Source organism: Lates calcarifer, linkage group LG12 (assembly GCF_001640805.2).
Source record: "Lates calcarifer isolate ASB-BC8 linkage group LG12, TLL_Latcal_v3, whole genome shotgun sequence".
In the NCBI taxonomy this organism is placed as follows: domain Eukaryota; kingdom Metazoa; phylum Chordata; class Actinopteri; family Centropomidae; genus Lates; species Lates calcarifer.
The window spans coordinates 5,247,196-5,267,982 of NC_066844.1; the positions used below are offsets into that span (position 1 = coordinate 5,247,196).

Sequence of the window (20,787 nt, forward strand, 5' to 3'; positions counted from 1 at the left end):
AGTTCGTGAAGTTCTACTTGGGTTCCGTGGAGAAGACATCCAGATGGTGTGAATGTCAAATCATTAGAAACATTTGACAAGCTGCAGAAAAACTGTGCTGCAGCTACTTCCTCCTTCTGTCCCGATCTCACCTGCTGGGACAAGCCCCCCTTACGAGTTCCACCCAGTCCTGACGCGAACGCGCACTGGGGAGCGCGCGCGCCCGGAGACCGGTTGACTCTCCTCCTCCTTTTAAGAGGCAGGAGAGGGTCCGGATGCTCGACACATCCCGGGGTGCTCGGAGAGCGGACTACAGAGGTGCTGCCGCTGCTGTTTCGCTGTGTGTCGGTCTTCGCAGTCAGCCTACAGCCCTATGACCGAACTGATAGTCCAACCTTCAGCAACATAATTGGAAAACAACAAACAACCACAACAAACAGTCGTAAGGTAAGGAATGATCTTTATTCCCGGTGTCAGTGGTTGAGTTGTTAATCGTCGTTTTATGGGTTCAGTAACGAAAACCCTCTAGTATCGTTTCTTCAAACACCCTGTGCTGTGGTTTTGTGGTGTTTCAGTGACGCCCAAATGAGTTTGCAGTGACTTTGTGCTAATTCATGTCATTTGGTATTCCCTAATGTACCTTTTTTATGTGAAACATACTGTGGATCGTCTCTGTAGTTCTCAGTGCTGCTGCCATAATTGACCAAAGGTTTTTTTGTAGCCACAAATAATCTTTCTTCTGTGCCACTGTGTCTGTAAAGATTTCCACCTGTGCGTAAAAACGCATCAGTGTCTCATTTTAATAATGTCACAAAAGTTAATAACTTAATGCAATGGTTCCTTCCCAGTTTCACTGATTAAAAAAGAAAGAAGGTGTTTGACTTGGAATAGACTGAGGCTCACACACACGGTTGAGAGCAAGTGACTGTTTGCAAACAGCACATTAGGTTTGGTTTGATACCGGAAAAACAGATTTAATCTGATAATCAATTTAACTTTTGTGGTGGAAGTGCTTCCTGCTGTCATGCTTCAGAATTAGATTAAGATCACAAAGGAATTTACTGGATGAACAGTGAGGAGAATCAGAAGTGATTGCAGCGATTATCTCTTCCTGACAGCTCATTGTTGCTCTCTGCACACCAAAGACAGTGTGAGGCTGTGTGAGTGTGTGTGTCAGAGAGAGAGAGAGAGAGAGAGAGAGAGAGAGAGAGAGAGAGAGAGAGAGAGAGAGATTAAAGTTGAGCGTCTCACTGTGGCACCATTCAATTAAAAGTGAAAACACACTGCAAAGGAGCAATATTTGTGGACTCACATTAACTACAGTGTTAATTGCAAGTTGATCAGCAGGGAAGCATTAGATGTGATCAGAGGGAGTGTGGAAGGACCCCACAGTGAGTCGATCTCAGACCAAAACAAAGCCTGATGCACTAAGAAGTCAATTATATGAAAATGAAAAGATAACCTAAGGATACACTAACATCATTTGATGTTCAAGAGGAAATTACTTTAGTATTCTCCCAAAAAAACTGAATCTCTTTCGGAGTGAAATCATCCAACTCCTCATTTATCTGTAAAATATACAGGATTTAACTGAAAAAGTGTCAAAGATTGGAGAGAATCACACTTTTTAAATGTTGCAAGCGCATCCCTTCATTTCTTTTGTCCTGATTTTGATTCTCAGCCAAAAGGCTACATTGCTAAATATCCATCCAGTCTCCTCCACCGTGGTGTGAAAACTTGCCTTGAACGTCACTGCCAAGTGTGGTTGCATCTGTTTGATCAAGACTCTCTCGATGCTGGCAGGCAGTCAATTGCTGCCCGCTTCCACCAAAGTAGGGAGGGAGGGAGGGAGAGAAACTTTGGGTTCATATAATGCGTTTGCATGCTTCACTTGATCATCTCTAAACAGGAGTGTTTCCCCCCGCTGACCGGTCAAACTGTTCCCATGCAGAGCGTCCGTACAGAGGCCCAGGTGTCCAGATTTCACGGGTTAGCAAAAAGCAAGTTTTGTTGTTGGTATCGGAAGCCAAAGCTTTGTTGTGTGTGTGTGTGTGTGTGTGTGTGTTAGATTCAGCTGGTGTCCTTATCTGCCACAAAATGAAAGATGCCACCGACACTTTGTTGTAATTAAGACAGGATAAATCCTCCCTCTCTCGCTTTGATTTCAGTCTCACTCCTCTCTCCCTCCCTCCCTCTCTGCTTCTTTCTCACCTCTTGTTCCATCTCCTCTCTCAGCATTACATCTTATTTTCTCCTTTCCTCTCACTTTCTCCCCCCTCTTCCCCCTCCTCCTCCTCCCCTTTGTCTCTCTCATTCTCTCTTGTCTCTGTGGGACGCCTCTTGCTGTGCTTCTGGTGCTGTTTGTGTCTCACAGCATTTTTGGAACATGCCTCTATGTGGGTGTCTGGAGGAGGTTTCCCTGCTGTGAGTGTGTATTTGTGTGCATGCATTGATTGCTACTGAGAGAAAACCACTTTGTGTGTGTGTGTGTGTGTGGGCCCTGGTGCGCTCAAACGGGAGATAAGGGCCACGTTGCAGGATGTCGCTGATGTTGCCATGCATCAGTGACAATGTTCTGGTCTTGCCCCACATCTGTTGTACCTGTGACCAAATTACCGCTGAATCACTTGGTGTCTCCCCAGCTCTCTGCTCCGGCTCACTTGCTGACAGATGGACCTTCCTTATGGCTCTTGTTTTTTTATCACCCTGTGTCGCTTCCAGGGGCCTTTTGCCATCCAATACACACCTAAAAAGCTGCAAAAAATGCTTCCAGTCGATGTGTGAATCTCACCGATATTGTTTGCCGAGGATTTTGGGAGACAAAGCACTTTTATATTGCTGAAGTCAGTGGTATTGGCCCTTGAGAAAATGAAGTTTTATGGTGTTAACTGCAGCTTGGCAGCGGTGTTTATTATGCAGAGGCATTAACTAGAGCTGTAATTTGGGTGCTTGTTATTGAGCTGATATTTATGATAATTTGGTGGCGTAAACTAGGCCTTTCACACTAGATGATACATATAAAAGTAAGTGTTTATGCATCAAATATTCAACAATACTTTATGACAGAGAGGAGTGGATCTGCATGGAGCAAAGCTGAGCTGTGTTTGTGACACAACAGATAATATGTGTGTGTCTCTTTGTGGCTGTTACATTTGATCTTGCATCTTTCCTCTGATTATCTGGTGTCGCTCGAGCTGCTGCTGCTCCGTGAACCACACAGCTGAATGGGGAGATGTAGCAGTGTTCCTGTGCAGCCACACACTCCCAAAGTGACCTGTAGGTCTCTTTTTGACAGCCTGTAATAACTTTGCAAATTGAGCATATGTTTAAAAGCCTGATTAATAGGTTCTTGATCACTTTCTGTTCCGGTAGATGTGATCTAGTGAGTAATTTTGTCATTAATGGACAGGGGGAGTATTGCAGATTTGAACCTCTAGTCTCCGCATGCAGGCAGGAAAAGAAGATGGCCTCTGCCTGACATGACAGCTCTGCCTCCACCGCCTGTTTCTGAAGTCTTTGTTTGCTGGATCCGTATGGCCCTGCTGGTTGCTATGAGAGATAAAACAACAGGAGCAGATGGCTCCTGGAGGTTTGGTGTCACAGCAGGATGAAGCTAAAAGATTCACACACACAGCAATTTAATACTGGGGTCGTCTCCCGTCTTTGCCTCGCTGCTTTCTCTGCTCACCTTGGCCACAGATCTGGGTCCGCTCTCTGTTAAGTATATTTTTATAACGAGCGTGTCACAGAGGCGACGCTGTGCTAAGGGACTGACCGATTGGAAAGAGGTCTCTGATCTCATCAGAGCTTAATCATCCAACCTCCAATAGTGCCCCCCCTTGCAATATTACTTATCACTTCATACTTACCTCACTGCCTCTCATCTAAGTGCACTCTGCTATGAAAGCTTCTGGCACACGCACATGCGTCACAGACCATTTTTTTTCTCTGTTTCAAATGTGCATTGATTTATTATGTTCATTGCAGTGCATATTTTCTCTCCATATATTGCTGAGCCCAGATGTCCTTGAACTCAACATTACAACCTGAAGATCTGAGGTTCAGATCAAACATCCAGACCGAGGTCAAAGTTATTTAGAACAGTTTTTTTTTTTTTTCAAATTTTCTATAATTATAAAGTGTATTTAATATTTACCAGTTTGTTTTTTGTTGTTGACATTTTTAAAGCTGAGGTGATTTTACCCATGTTGATTTCCAAGATGGTGATAGCAGCAATGCTGGTGTCATTTCAAACTTTTTTTTTTTCTATTTGTATATTTAAAAAAAGATTTAATAACTGGCTGAACAGAACGGGACAGTCACCTCATGTTATTCCCCAGAGTGCGTCACATGGTCCAGTCTTCCAGTCTTTGCAATTATAATAAAACTCTTCTCTGGCAAAGCTCTGTATTGATTTTTCCATGTCTCAACTTTCCTTTCCAATATATCTAATTAAAAGACACTTATATAGGTTTTAAAGCCCTTGGAAAATAGATTTCAGTATTTCTCAAGTAGTAAAGTAATAATGAAAGTAAATATTCATGACTAAATAATCAAAGTTAGTCAAGTATTCTGTAGTAAAACATCAACACTCAAAACTCTCCAAGAGCGTGTAGGTGTGGTTTGAGTGACGAAGGCCAGAACCCCACAGCTGTCATTATGTCTCAATTTAGATCCGCCCACATAAAACCAGGAGTCCAGATAAAACATCTCATACAGAAATGTCTCAATGACCAACTCTGTTCTAACTTTGGCAGAATGTGTTCATATAAAAGATCCCATCACTTATTGTAAATTAAATTAAAACTAAATGAGAGCACAGGTTTTCAGGACCTTTAAGATGTTTACATTTTTTCATCATCCTTTATCTTAACACCCTTAATGCCATTAAAAGCTTAAGTCCAGACTGTTTTTGCTTCAGTTCTTCTGTACACCAGTCACTGTTTACGCATTGCCGGTCAATGGTGGATTATCTCATTTGGGAATGAAACTCGTCGGCTCCAGGCCGTTCGTTTGGCCTCCCATCGCCTCAGTAGCAGATGCTTGCCCTGCTGTGCCCTACCTACAACACACAGCCATGTATAACACAGGCTCTGGCGGGAGGCCGTGTTGTTCGCGAAAGGTTGTTTATCACACCCAAGAGACTGTGGTTAAAACCCGGAATGCCACCCAGAGTGCTCCATTATCATCCCCTTCCTGTGTCTCCTCAAAAGGACCACCTGTTAGCGGCACATGAAAGTCTGAGAGAGAAAAACAGGGCACTGCTGTGCCGAGATTCTCAATCCTCTTCCATCACTGCCTGCCTTCCCTTTCACATGACAGATCTATTCAGGCCTGAGGTTTGATGGAGTTGACGCATGCTGCCTTCTGTTCCTGTGGAGGTTTTTCTTTATGTTGGGAAAAATTAATTTTTGAAGGGTCATATGGTCGTGGCATTGCTTATTAACTCCAGCTCAGGTGGTTCTGCACTGTTTCCATTTCTGTAAGTGTTAATCCTCAATGAGATATGCAGGCACAGGAATAGATGCATCTACATTTTGATTCAAATCACGAAAGAAAAATCCTGCACGACCATCAAATACTTAATATGATCTGTGCTATCATTTCTTTCTTGGACACAATTCAATTCAGATTTAATTTTATAGCACTACATCAACATGCGTTATCTCAAGGTGCCGTCAAAGTCTTACAACAGAAACCCAACAGTGGAGCAAGCCTTTGGCGACAGAGCAAGAAGGACCTTTATCACAACCAGACTCAGGGTGGGCAGCCATCTGCCTCGACAGGTTGGGTTGAGAGGAGATAAATGAGACGAGACCGTAGTGAATGATAAGGTTATGCTTGAAAAGAACTAGTTCTGACCATATTGGATGGCAAAAATGTTAAAACCTGTTCCAAAAAGAAGCCCTTTAAAGAAGAGTGATCGTTTACATATGGGGATAACACATGTCTTCAGTCTCTTTTGGAAGAAGTGCTGGCAGGTGGATTTGGTTACCTTCAGACAGACCTGGGTTCACTGTTACCAGTGTTCATGCTAAGCTAAATGAACTGGCTGCTAGTTGTAGCTTCATTTTTACCATACAGACATACAATAAGAGTGGTATCAATCTTCCCATATAACTCACAAGCGCATTTCCCAAAATGAGTAATTATGTCAAAGATTCTTAAGATGTGATCCCACAAACAATCCTGCTAGAATTCTGGATGCTTTCTTTGTTTTCTCACTAAAATCAACCTTTTGGTCGTGCAAGGTCCAGGCCACTCGACAGGAGCAGCACCTTGTGTGTCAAACAGACAGAGTGTAATCCTGGCTAAACTCTTTGCGTGTGACACGGCCGATGGCCCCCACCCCTTCCCCCGACATGCTGAAGGCCCGTTTGGAGATAAAGGTCTCACCTCAGCAGCCAGCCTCACACTCTTGTTTGCAAAACTGCACAGCTGGTCGAACTCCCAAAGGCCAGCCGACGCAGTCTGCCTCTAAATCCCCCCGGGGCGCTGCCTGCACTCACACTGCAAATTTCCCCCGACATCACCAGCATCCTCAACTCCACACACACACACACACACACACACACACACCTGCCGTCTGTTCTGTTTTTAGAAGCACCAAGATGACCCACTGTAAACCCAAGTATGTGTTTTTTCATCTTAGTGTGCAGAGCAGAGACCTTATCCCTCATCACCCCCCCCAACTCCACCACAGAGACACACATACAACACACCCACCATGACCAGCAGCTCAATACTTCTCCCTCATTGATTTTCTGTATACCCTGCTCTGCCGTTTGTCTTTTAACACAAAGGAGTCTCCTGCCACAGCACCATAATGACCTTGTGTGTGCCTGTGGCGATGGAGCTCAACCCATTAAAGTGGAGGACAAAACAAACCATATCATATTTAACATAACCTGTCATCTTACGTAACATGACTGAGTTTATAAAATAAGAACTGATGCTTCTTTATCTGGATAGTAGATGCACAAAGAGGTGCAGACCAGTACAAGCTCCAATGCAGGTACATTAAAATAAAAGTATCTGTGGTAATCAATAAGTCATGTGACTGGGCTGAACCAGAAACAACCTCAGACACCATCCTGATGAGCAAGCTAACCAAAAATATTTGATGAATTGACAAGAGTCTGGACATTGGAAAAATATCTCACTTTAAAATTTAGATATTTCAAATTGCTTGGGATATCTCCTTTTGTGGATTCCTTATGCTATAATCATTCAAAATACATGCAAATAAAACTTTAGTGACATTAAATTACAATTATTGAGCCTCATATTTTGATACCTAAAGGTGGGAATATAGAAGAAAAATTGCTTCCACTCCAGTGCTGTGTTTTTTTTGGTTTTTTTTAGACTCCTGCACCATCATTTTATTCACGTTTTGAGAGGGTGCTGGGCCGTTAATGCAGATATACAGAACCTCATATTTCAATTCAGTCACACCTCGCAGATATGTTGACTTTTGTAATGAAAGGTACGGTTGTAAGGCCCTCGAGACCACTGAATAGGCAGTGATGAAGGATGTGCGCAGAGCAGTATCTCATTCTGGAGAAAAGGCATGAAGGAACAGGATTGAGGGCCAGGAAGTCATTTGTAAAAAGAAGCACAAGTCTCTGTCCATCTCTATCTCCTCCTCAAACCCACCAAGTCCAGATAAATGGGTCCATACAGGAGGCTGAGAGTGATGGTGTCTGAATTTTCAGGAGAGGTGATGGGGGAATGAATGCTTCAGAGAAGAGGACACATCTACAATACCTGAGGACTCATGTGGTTTCAGATTGTGGCTTCTGCAGAAATAAGTTATGGTTTAGAGCTGGCTGAGGGATGTGCCTCTGAGGCAAATACGCTGACATTTTTCCTATGGGAAAAAAAAAAAAAAAAAAAAGTCCTGTATGTATTGGTTTACATAGGAAATGAAAGGTAACAACCCCCCTGCTTGATCAAATAGCTCATGAGATCCTCCTTGTATGAATGATGCTTACTATTTTCCCACACTACAACTTAGAATATTGATCTCCTTCTGCTAAAGTACACAATGCAGCCCATACAACCTTCAGAGAACAGGTTTTTGAAAATATTGAAAGTATTAGATTTTGGTTGACTGATTCTGAGCTGAACTACGCTGAATTGATTTTAAATGTAAAATGAAGCACTGGAATGGAAACAATTTTTTATATTCTCACATTTAGGTACCAAAGTACGACTGTCCAGCTCAATAATTGTAATTTAATGCCCCTAAAGTTTTATTTGCATTTTTTGTGATTATAGCATAAGGAAGCTGCAGATGGAGAACATTTCCAAGATGGGAATGGTTTAAATGTGGTGAAATATATATCTTTTCAGTATCAAACCTAAGTTTGTAGTTTTTATCTTGCTCCTTTATACAGTTTGGCAGCTAGATTGTACAAGCTAACTGCTAACAGGCACAATAGATTCCATTGGGGGTGGGGGTGGGGTGTCTACAATCATGACAAAGCTAAAGAAGTGTGAAAACAGCTTTTGCTATGCTTCTCCACTGCTTATCCAAAAGTCTTTAATGTGGCATGACAGGCAGTATTGGATACTGATGTTTTGTTTTAGTGGAGAGCAAATGAAGGTTTTAACTATGAGTCATAAAAAAGACTTGATTCATATTGATTTAATATCAAATCCCTAAAAACTATACATGTATATTCAAGACTTTATTGGACCAAGGGCTGTTTTCTGTAGTGATTTATTTATCTATCAATTTCTTTCTTGATGAATGAATTTATCATTTGTTGCATAAAATGACAAATCAGTGTCCTCTCATTGCTCGTTTTGTCTGTCCAACACTCCAAAACCCAAACATATTTGATTTATGGTCATGTAAGACAAGAAAAAGCAGCAAATCCTCATGATTGGACGTAATGTTTGGCACTTTCTTGAAAATAACTTAAATGTCTGATCAATTAGAATAGTTTTAGATTAAGATTTGGTCAACAACACAATCTGCAGTGACATATCTTCTGTGTTCCCAGCAGGTGGTGGTGTGTTGTACAGACAATGGCTCTCTCCTGGAGTCTGCTTCTGACGTTGCTGTTTGCTACCCTGGCACTGTCGCACAGCTCTGAGCTTGGAGCTCCTCATGGTAAAAGGAGACAGGCACAGAGCTCAGCAGGTGGCAGCAATGCCCTACAGCACCCTCTGCAAGGTCTACAGGGTCATGGCTACAGCAGGGACCGAGGAGGGCATGGGAGCCAGGGGGCCCGTGTTGCCAAAGGTGGAGCCGGGCTCCTCTCCCACAGGTCCCTGCACCCCCTGGCCAGGCCTGAGGATGACGAAACAGGCCTGGAGGGTTTGAGCCCGGTGAGACTGGAGATGGGTCCAGGCAGGGACAGAGATCGAATGAGTATGAGGGATCCACCCCAGACCCGGGAAAACCACCTTCTGGGGACACGCAAAGGGAGAGGGCACGGACACGGGAATGGGCACGGGCACGGACACCACTTTGAACACAGAAGACAAGGGAGTCGGCGTGACAAGGGACGACACTGGTAAAGGTGAGCTCTCACGGAGTTGAACTTATTTTATCCTTGACTGCGGTGGTTTCCAGTATTGGACAAACAGGAGAGGGGATACAGGTCTTTTACAAAGACATTTTGACACAACACAGGTGTAAATAGAAATTAATGATGGCCAAATTGAGAGATTTGAAAGTCCATTCTCGATCCTGGGAACAATGCCCAACAAAACAACTTCATGTCCAATTTGCAGCAGATGGAGTTTGCCCAGTTGTTATGGAAAACTTCCATTTTCCTGAGCACTTTAGCACAATAAAAAGTTTCAGAATAGCTACTAGATGAACCTTGAGATTCTTTGTGTGGAAAAGTAGGTTCATGTAATTTGGGTGAAGTGACCATTTAAGTCATATTCACAAACCACTGGGTGGACATATTCTTTTTTTTATTATTATTTGATATATTTTACCAAAAATCAAGGTAAACCGGATCCACATTTTTTTTAGATAATGGAAAATCTTGCAGTCATTAGTCTTTGAACAATGCTTTCTCTTTTTGTCTACCATCTCTGTCCAGGGTTTCCTCCAGAGCCTGAGCTGAGGTCTGCACTGAAGGACCGAGATCTGTTCGAGGACCCTCCCTCCTCCCTCTCCGCCTCTGCTGCCTCCCCCTCCCTCAGTGTCACCCCGCCCAGCGAACCCCCCTCCCCCATCGCCGCCGTCTTTGGCTCTGGCTCCTCCATGGTTACCACGGTGATGAACGAGCATCCCCCAACGCTGCCCCCGGCCTCCACCAAACCCCAGGTAACCCCAACGAAGCCCAAGTGCTTATTAAAGGCTGTGTCTGTTGTGTCTCAGTGTGGTTCTAGTGTGCGGGGGAAATAGAGTGAAAATGGGCCCCATTACTGCCGTTATGCTGCCGCAAACCTCATAGCTCATCTCGGAAATGACACTCTACAGCGTGAACCTGGAAAGTGCTGCTGGTGAAAAATATCCTCCAGCAGGCCAAACTCGCTGGCTCTTGGTCACAGTATGTTTGATAGATATGACTGTTCTGTATAATAAAACTACGCCTCTGGGATCAAAACTACACAGCTCAGAGTCCAGCTGCACTTTTTCTGTAACTATCTCCCTTTTCCTTTTATTAGAAACCACGTCAGGACAAAATGTATGTGACCGTGGAGAGTCTTTTTTGTGAGTGTATGTCCTGTGGGCACATGTTATGAAAAATCTGCAGGAGTGCGTGGGGCACCACTCACCACCTGTCACATTCACCCAGCATGATTCTTCAACAGTATGTATAAACAGCATTTATAAAGAGGAGATGTTTTCTTGCGCCTTGTTCAATCTTGGATTCGTTACAGATGACTTGCATTAAGACAAAAATGGTAACTGATGTCAATATATATTTAACAAGTGCCCACGTCATGAAAGATTTTAAATTTGTCACAGCTGCTGTTACGAACAAATCAGCTTGTAGAGCATTTGTGGGAAAAAAAATCTGCTAGATTCACAAGATCACTGACATGGTTTGATTGACAGTTTTGTTGAGAGGCTCTGTTCAAGAAACAGAGCTAAAGACTGAAAAAAAAAGTTAAAATAATAACATCATAGGCTACCTTTAAACTGAGATGTTTAACCTTTATTTGTATACATGAGGTCTACAAATACATATAAGGCTAGGTACTGCAGAATTAAGAAAGGATTCTTCAGTTCTTACTATTGAGCACCATAAAGCCCTAGGTGTACACTAACAGTAAGATTACACCCACCAGTATTCTTACTATTAAAACCAATAACAGTTAAAGCTCAAGTAGCCTTGAGTGAAAAGTTGTGAATCAAAACTCCAGTCCAATTATTTGGATTCAGTGTTCTCTAGACACTGAACCACCTGAATAATTGCAATGAACCTTTACAGATACACAGCAGTGATGATGCAGCAAGGGCAGCTACCCTCTAAATGTTTAGCAATCCATAACTTGAACTCACGTGTGAACAGTATGAAATCAATATTGGGCGTATTGTGGGATTTGGGGGTTACAGTGTTTATATCATACAACACCCTCTGTCCTTAGACACTGGATTTTGGATGAGGAAAAACTCCCTTCAACAGGGAAACTTGAAAAGCAATAAAGGAATCTGGGACTGACCAAACCACAAAAACATTTTTTTTTGTTCAGACATATTAGGGGCCCTCCATGATTATCAAGATCACCAACTACAATGATGTTTCACATTTGTGTGTGCTTTCCAAAACAACCCTCATGATGTTAAATATCACTGAAGTTATTCTCAGACTCAAAAACAGAACTCAGACAGATTGGAATAGTGAAACGGTGGAGGTGATTTTGGGGGTAATGGGCTGGAGCAGCTGGAGAGTGGACAGGCAGTGATGATATGACAGAGAGCTGGGCAAAGCAGGGGAACAAGCAGACCGGTAGAGGTGAACCTGAGGCACAGGCACAAGGCACAAAAACATGAGACCACACAGAGCAAAGAAACGAGGAGTAGGCTAAGGCAAAGCGCAGTACCACACAGACAAACGGACAATCTGGCAAAGAGTGGAAGAGTGTAGACCTGGGGTTTAAATACTGCAGTGGCTTGTTGGGTTGATGAGATGATCAGGAGTAGGTGTGCGGGTGGATGGGCAGGAAAAGGAAGTGGAAGGCCACACCCACCATACACACAAACCCACACAACACAGAGATGAAAAAACGGCAAAAAACACGAAACACACTAGAATGAGGGAGAGGCAGAGCTTACTCTAACACACCAGTGTTTTCTGATTTGTACGTACTCTGTACTGCCCCAGCCCTCCTGAAGTTTTGCCGTCACCCTAATTTCCTCATTGATTCTCAGAGACAACAATCATTATTTGCAAAAGGTCACTTGTCAGGAAAATGACAATGAAAAAAATAAACGTCTTTTTAGATGATCAACCACAGTCCCAAAAAATGGGTCGTCCATTATCCCATTCTGTAAAAATACAGAGATATTTACATTCGATTCAGATTAACAGCACATGGTTTTAAAATAAGTCATGGTGGCTCTGTGAGACTTCTGTGGTCAGTCTCTATGTTTGATGTCTGTAGACTGATGGTCTACTTGTTATTCTGTTTTCAAGTCATCTGAGGACCCCTGGAGACCGTTCACACCTTTAATGTGAGAACAGTCAAATGTTATTGGACCACGAAAGAAAAAAAAACCAATAGCCTTTCCTGAATCCATGTTCAGTGGCACGAGCACGCAGCAAGGCTTCTTAATTAATGTTCGATCTTCTGTTGATGGTTTAATGAGCAGCCGGGCAGAAGGAGGTAGCGCCCTGCAATTAATCTAATTGATATTTCCATATAGGCTTATTTCCTGAGGGTGAAAGGAAACAAGTATGGATCTGTTTATATGAAGGGTTTATTTTTTGGATGGATGAAGGATTCCTCAGGAGACACCTCAAAGTCTTGCTGACTTAATTATGCTGTGTAACATTTCTGATTTGTTTCCTGTGTTTGAGGGAAATGACAGTGGTAATGTTTTATGGCTTTTATTGCAGAAAGTTATGGCTTTTTCAGTTCACCAAGGATTTTTGTTTTACAGCAGTGTCATCAAATACTCATCCGAAAGACAATAGTTCACAGAGGAATTTGAATTTATGACACTTCAACTCGTGTTTGAATTAGATCAGTCCAAAGGTATCAAGCTACTGAGTTTTTAAATAGATTATTTTTCTGAATCGTTGTGCAAAGATCCATTAGCAGTAAGGGGTGTGGGGGTTGGAGGGGTTGTGTCCTGGTTTCTTGTAGGTGCAGGTAATTGGTGGGATTGGTGGGTGAGGCCATCCACTCAGGCTGAGCGGGAGCACCTGGACCCAGTGTTCCCAGTCACTATAAAAGCTGCCACCTTTGGCTTCTCCCACCTCCGTTCATCATTGATGTCCATGGCACAGCTCTTTTAATTATTTTTTTAATTTAAAGTTTATGTTTTGCAAATAAATTTGTTAAATTTGCAGACACTCCTGATGTTCTTTACTTGCCATGGCATGACAAGTCAGGACAGCTCAAGTTTACCTTTATTTCATTTGCTGTATACAGTTAAATGAAATCGCATTTTATACGGCCCAAGGTGTAGCAGTAACCACAAACGCACATTCAACATATCCATTGCAACCATTTGACATACCAAGTTGATGATGATCACAGATCGTAAAAGAAAAATTTGTCTCAAGTAAAAAGCCATGTAATCATGCTGTGGTGTGCTGACATTTTCATCCAGAGGTTCATGAGAAAAGGTCAAGGCGTGTACAAAATGGAAGTTATTAATTAAGCTTATTTTGTACGCGTGTAAAGTTTGAGGCACTAGTGGCTCAAGTCAAAAGTGCAAAGTGTCTGACTGTGGTTTGCAATCCCTCTCCTCCCTCTTTTGTTAACCTTAACCACATAGGTGGCAGATGTGAGCTTGATAAGTAGAGACTGGCTACTGATCACCTACAATAGCAGCACAAACAAACAATACTGCTATGCTAGTTGCCTGCTGCCCTCACCGGCCAGGAATAAAGCCTAAATGAGGTGCATATTTCAGTCTACATGTCTGTATGTTGCAGTGTATGATAATACAAATGCTGTGATATGTATTTGTATTCCAGGCTGTGGTCAGATATGTTCTGTTACCAATTGATTGGTCTTTAAAGCTCTGCTGCTATCTCTGACTCTGAGGGATGTTTTCTGGATCAATGAAGCATCACTGCTGCTCATCGCAACACTAGTCCGATGTGTTTTATTAAGACCACCCTGATGTTTTTACCTACAAAACACGGTGAACTAATCATCAGCTGCTGCTGTGTTTTAATTCAAGTAACTAAACATTCATCTGAGGAGACAGAATTGATCTCTCCAATGTATTCTCTACAGCAGCTCATACGCTGCATAGCATCTATTTAGGATTAGTTTAATACACATCTTTATATTCTGATCACAATTGTTTTTTTTTTTTCAATACATATACAAGATTTATAAAATATTACAATGGAGGCAGAACCTAAACCGCATGAAATGAGGATGGGATTAGGTGTTTACAGATCTGCATATCAGCATCATCAGCTGTCCTGTGTGGATTTCTTATAGACCATGAGTTAAACTGAGATACAAATGTTGCAGCTGAAATGTGATTAAATAGCAGTTCTAATGTAAGATGTAAGGTGTAACTTCAAGTTATGTTCCTTTTTTCAGAGGTCTGGCCGAGGAAAAGGACAAGGAGAGGTGATGCCAACATTGGATATGGCACTGTTTGACTGGACGGACTATGAGGATATGAAACCTGTGGACACTTGGCCATCCTCCAGGAAGAAAGGTTAATTAACTTAGTGGGAATGTGTGGTCAGAAAAACGAAAAAAAAAAAAGAGAAAAAAAAGAATGAATAAAAATTGTTCCATATCAAGCTCAAATGATCCTTGTATTAAGTTATTTTTGTATATTCAGAGACAAGATGCTAACTGACAGTTATAGCATGCTGATGTTTAGCAGGAATAACATCTGACGTGTTTGCATGTTAACATGCTCGAGTACAACAGAGACTGATGGGAATCTCATTAGCTTTGCATCCAAAACACTGGAAAAGTGAAAGTTTGACCTGATTCAGATTTATCTTCTGGACTCCATGACTGCAAATTCTTATGGTGATCCATCAAACAGTAGTTGAAATTTTATTCTAGACCAAAATGGTGGACTAGCCAACAGACAGACGTTTATTTAAACAACCAAACTATCCAAAAACAAGGTCACCACTGTGACTGTTAAACATCAAGTTGATTTTACTATAAATGGGAATAAATGAGACCATATTTGACCTATGTTAAAATTGCAGATCAGTTATGGGATGACAAAGTGAAAGTGTCTGGCCCAGCCTTGTACGCACATAAACATCGTTACCAGATAATAACAGACACAAAAACATAATTTTATAACTGAGTGACTTCTGTTTGCTTGAGGCTGTGCTATTGATCAGAAGCCTTTAGGACCAACATGTGTTTATTTATTTTGCCTGCTGCAGACAAGAGGCGGAGTAAGAACCTCAGCAGTGGAAACGTGACTGTAGATGCTGATGCCATTGAGCCATGTGACCACCACCTGGACTGTCTCCCAGGTCAGTGTGAATGACTATGGTTGCTATGGACCACAGAAAATCCTGTTGATGTTCCAACAAACAACACTGAAATCATGTGTGTTCCATTGAAGGTTCTTGTTGTGACCTGAGACAACATGAGTGCAAACCACACAACCGAGGCCTCAACAACAAATGCTACGATGACTGCATGTGTGAGGAAGGTGAGAACATTAGGTCATAATATACTGCTGTGATGTGCAGCAGTAAAATGAGAGATCAGTAGCACTTCATCTTTTCATAAGTAATTAAAAGTCAGTGACTGGTTGATGGGTAAGGGTCCCTGCAGGGGCCATATTAGTGGCAGACTAACATAGTGATAAACAGAAAATGTCCCAGTGTTAAAAGTTGATTTTCTTGCAAAATTGTTTTGATTTAGAAAATATTGAGATTGTTTATGTGCATTTGGAACTGCTCTGGGATCAGTTTTCAAATATCTAAAAGTGACTTTTCTGTCTATACTCAAGGGTTTCGTTGTTATGCTAAATTCCACCGGAAGCGACGCGTAACCAGGAGGAGGGGTCGCTGCGTGGTACCAGAGTCAGTCAGCAGTGACCAAGGAGGGTTCATCACTATCTGATGAGAAGGTGGAGGACAAAGATGACGACGCTGAAAGGAGGAGGAACAGGAAGAATGACCCCATGACCACTCTCACATACACAACAGTACAGCCAAGACATCACATGACACTGCTGACAGACCGATTGCTTAAGTGTCAGCTTGCTTTGTTTTTCTCCAATTCAATCCCCACAATCTGCTCAGTGAAAACAAAATAACAGGTTATTAAACTGGTGTTGCATTGTGGGATGAGCCCTAATCCAGCAGATCACCATCTTTAAGCACTTGATTGATTCAATTAACATTAAAATACATCAGTTTTTGAATTTGGTTTTGTTCACTCCAGCATCACTACAGAGGCATACAGTATGCACAAGAAAACAAAGACTTTTCAAAACCCACTCAGTCCACACAGATTTTTTTTTTTTTTTTTTTGTTAGGAAATTTGTTTTTAATTGGTAGAGAGATGACATCAGCATCTCATTATGTCTTACTATTCACCACAGTTATGGTTGCCATTGGTTTGGTTACATTTTTTTCAAACACCTCACCATTTCTCATGCATTGGATTGTCTCTGTCCTGCTGATCTGAGTCAAATAGTGTTTACAAAATGATTTTTAGCACTGATTTACTGAACTGTGCTCGGAGTCCCAGACAGGTTCTTCTACTGCTTCAGGATCATTCACTTCATCGGCTAAGCTGTTGATCAGAGAAATAGGTTTCCTCACTCTCTGCTCATCAAATAAATTCTAAATAATATTTGTAAATGCTATTTGAACCCATCTGCTGCCCCGTATTGTAAATATGAATGTATTTGAATTGCCAACAGCTTTTTTTTTTTTTTAATTTTATTTTAATTTTTTTTTTATTTTAAACTGACACCACTTCTCTTCAAATGTACTTAAAGGTAGAATGATAAATAAGATGCTTGTTTGACCTTCCTTATACATGTCTTAATGTTTTTATTTATAATGTACTTAAACATGTTTGTCTATATATTGTGTTTTTCTGCCTTTTTTTTTTTGGTTTGTTTTCATGATTAAACACTTACTAGGATAAATTTATTGTGGTGTGCTTTATATCTTTTGGGGAAAACAAACGTAACTTTCCCATGATGTGATGGTGTTACATCCAAAAATGAATATTTAGAATATTTTAAAATCACATTGGTCTGATGTAGACAAGCTATCCTATTATACAACATAACAGTCTTGCATACTAAATGCATATTTATGAGGACATCCCTGCATGTCAGACTGGGCAGATCTTTTGAAGATTTGACAAACTAATTTATCACTGTGCCTTTTTGCTTTGATCAGGGTGCAACCTGAATCAGGCCTGTGAAAACTTGACAGCCATAACAGTCCTGGAGGAAGTGCTCAGATCCTTTACTAAGGACACCAGACTGTCCTCCTGTGAAGTACCAGCGCACTGATGTAAACATTTCCATTACAAGTAAAAGTCCTGAATTCAAACTCCTACTTAAGTTAAAGTACTGAAGTATCATCAGCAAAATGTACTTAAAATATCAAGAAGTGCTTTTCCTGCAGAAAATACTAATCATATTGCATTATTAAATTGAAAGGAGCAATTTACAGTTACAGATAGTCAAGGTGACGCTAGTGTGACAGCTTAGCCCTGTGGTTCCCAAACCATGGTCAGGTCCCCTCAGACGATCACAACATTTAAATCTGGGCTGTCATGAGATGCTCAGTAAGATGGGTGCATTTATTTTTATTTATTACATACATACTACAGTACCTGACAATCAGTTACTTTCTGACACTGGGTCAGAGCATGTGACTCAACTCTGGAGTAGTTAGATGAGCATCAGGGTGCTCTGAAGAAGGGCGGGGGCTTTGATGGCTTGTTTCATACATTGAGGTAAAACTCCTTCCTCATTATCTTTTCAGTTAGAGTTTTGAGAAACGATAGAAATCCTCTTTTGTATGCTGCAGGAGAATAAAAACCCATGACACTGGTATTATAAGATTTTGTTGAGACCTTTTCTCAAAACTGATTTTGCCACATTAAAGCTAAACGCATCATCTTTTCATGGAAATATTTGAGTCCATAATAAGCCATCTATCTCCATGAATGCCTCAGTCTTTGAAGCTCATTATCTCCCCACCACCCCGAACTGTGTCAGGCGCTTTTAACGCAACACTTACGACACATTAGAGCAAGTGCAAGCAATAACATCCAGCGCGTCTCTGATCAGAACACGCAAGGCTTCTGAAAATCTATCCGTATCAATATTTGATTAGATGGAGAAAGTAACGCTCATTTTTCTTTCCTAAGCAGCAGCTCAGTCAGACTGCGATTGTGCTGTCCTGATTTACGGCCACAGAATAAAAGCAGGAGTGATGTATTTTTAATACTTACCTCTGACAGAGTGCTCTGGTGGAGTGCCCTGCTGAAACCTGGCCAAAAGCCAGCCAAGTGATAGATTACACACAGCCCCATCCCGGCAGAGGTGCAGCTTCACATCACCCACACCACAAATGCACTCCCACCTTTCTTAAGGCTTTCTTCAAGTAATTAATTACCAAAGTTGCTATCTTAGCCCAACTTTTCAAGAGCATGGTCTTCTTAAAAGAACACAGGTGGAACTGTGAGAAGAATTTTCATTTGAGTAAACAAAGGTGCAGGGAATGTTGCAGCCTCTCTCCAGCTGCAGAGACAATAAAGCACACCATAAATCATTTGATAAGAATTACTGAAAATAGACACAAATGTAAACAATTGAAGACGATTATTAAACAATCTGTGCAGCATAATATTTCTGCACTTTGTCAGTCGCTTGTCACTGCAGGTTTGATTGTAATTATATTAGCTGCTCTGAGCATGGCTTTTCCTGATAGTTAAAGTCATTACACCTCATATTAAACAACATGTCTGTCACACCACAATCTCATTACGACACACACATACATTATACAAACGCTCAGAAGCCCTAACACAGCACATTACAATGCTAAATTTGTCTCTAAAGTGTTTGGAGGCATTAAAAGCTTCAATCAGAGGGAAAAATTGCAAGTTGTGCGCTGTCAAAGGGGGGAGAGGTCATCTGGAGGTCAGGGGTCATGCAGGATATGGGAGCGCAGGAGCCATCTGCCATGCTTGATTCATAAAGTTGGTGCAAGAGGACAGAAGCACTAAGGAATGAGGCCAGCTGTAGAAGAAAAATCACCAAGAGTGCATCTTACATTAGCATTTAAAGACATTGCTGCTGCTGCTCAGTTCATGGTTAGATATCATTAAATTCTGAGGCTGACATCATGTCAGACAAGCAAGAGTAAGAGGTGTGAATGGCACAGAGAGGTGAGCCTTTAGGAAATATAAGAGGTGAAGAGCCAAAAGAAGCCAAAAAATGTTTGTTTTCAGTATATGTTGTGCATATTTAAATGGAAGCATGTCTTTCAGTCTTGGAAATAGTTGTCACACAAAATTATCTTAACACAGGGTCTGCATACAAGCTTTTTACTACAGCTTTCAAATAGAAAAATAGTTGGAGTTTGCTCAGTTGCAATTGGAGCTGGTTCAGAAGCCATCATGTTTCATTTTTGTGGTACTTTAGTTACACAATGACAGGTGAGGGATTAGAAATGCACAATTTGACTGAGGTCCTTCTGTGTGGAGTTTGCATATTCTCTTTATGCCTGCGTGGGTTCCCTCCAGCTTCTTCCCACAGTCCAAAGACATGGAGGTTAAATGGTGACTCTAAATTGCCCGTAGATGTTAACCTGACTGGTTGTGTATCTATATGTCGGCTCTGTGATAAACGACCTGTCGAGGGTGTACCCCGCCTCTCACCCCAATATCAGCTGGGTTTGGCTCCAGGCCCCCTGTGACCCTTAAAGGATAAGCAGAATAGCTGATAAATGGAAATACTGTCATCTATTTAAAGTGTTAAGTATTTTCTCTGTCCCGTTGGACTGGAGTGTATAGGAGTGTTTTGAAATCTGGAGGGGGAACAAAGTAAAACTGAGGGTTTAATTCCCTTATACGCCAGCACAGATCAGTTTTCTTTCAGCGAAATTGCAGTTTATTACAACTTGGGTCTTGTTTTTGTTATTTTAATCATAGCACTGTGGTCACCAATTTAATTGCTGAGATATGTTAAATACATCTGGTATTTGTTGCTGACATGGATTCAGTTAGTTTGGGAAGTACAATGTTATCACTAAAAGTACAATATCTAATCTATTAAGAGGCATTTGTCGTAAACTTTTCACAACCTCTTATAGTTTGTTCCTCTTTATGTGCTGCTGCAGTTGTCTGTCTTCTGTAGATAAGAAATAAGTACCCACGATAAGATCGCGCTGTATATACTCTGGGGAGGACAGCAACTGTTGAAAGTAAAATAAGAATCCACTTGTTTGGAAATTTAGACTTGTCCGTGCCGCTGGACAAAGAGTGAGGGCACGGTGTCACTAGAAATCAATAGAAGTCTCTGGGGTTTAAGAATCCATAGTAAATTTCATGGTAAAGTGAGCAGTTGATGTAAAAATAGAAACTGTATCTTTCTGTGGAACAAAGTGTTCAGAGGATGGATGGTGGAAAAAGGTCTAACTACATCTCCAAATGCCACAAACAAGCTGACTG

The 20,787-nt window shown here is 41.5% G+C and overlaps 1 protein-coding gene across 1 annotated transcript; it reads left to right on the top strand.

The window, feature by feature from the left end:
• The first annotated feature begins 223 nt into the window (after nucleotides 1–223).
• On the top strand, nucleotides 224–17,231 carry draxina (dorsal inhibitory axon guidance protein a). Its single transcript, XM_051074682.1, has 7 exons — nucleotides 224–426; nucleotides 8,994–9,500; nucleotides 10,036–10,273; nucleotides 14,689–14,809; nucleotides 15,510–15,602; nucleotides 15,695–15,784; nucleotides 16,088–17,231. The coding sequence occupies exons 2-7, from the start codon at nucleotides 9,016–9,018 to the stop codon at nucleotides 16,198–16,200; spliced, it is 1,140 nt and encodes a 379-aa protein (XP_050930639.1). The 5' UTR covers nucleotides 224–426; nucleotides 8,994–9,015; the 3' UTR covers nucleotides 16,201–17,231.
• The last annotated feature ends 3,556 nt before the right edge of the window (nucleotides 17,232–20,787 follow it).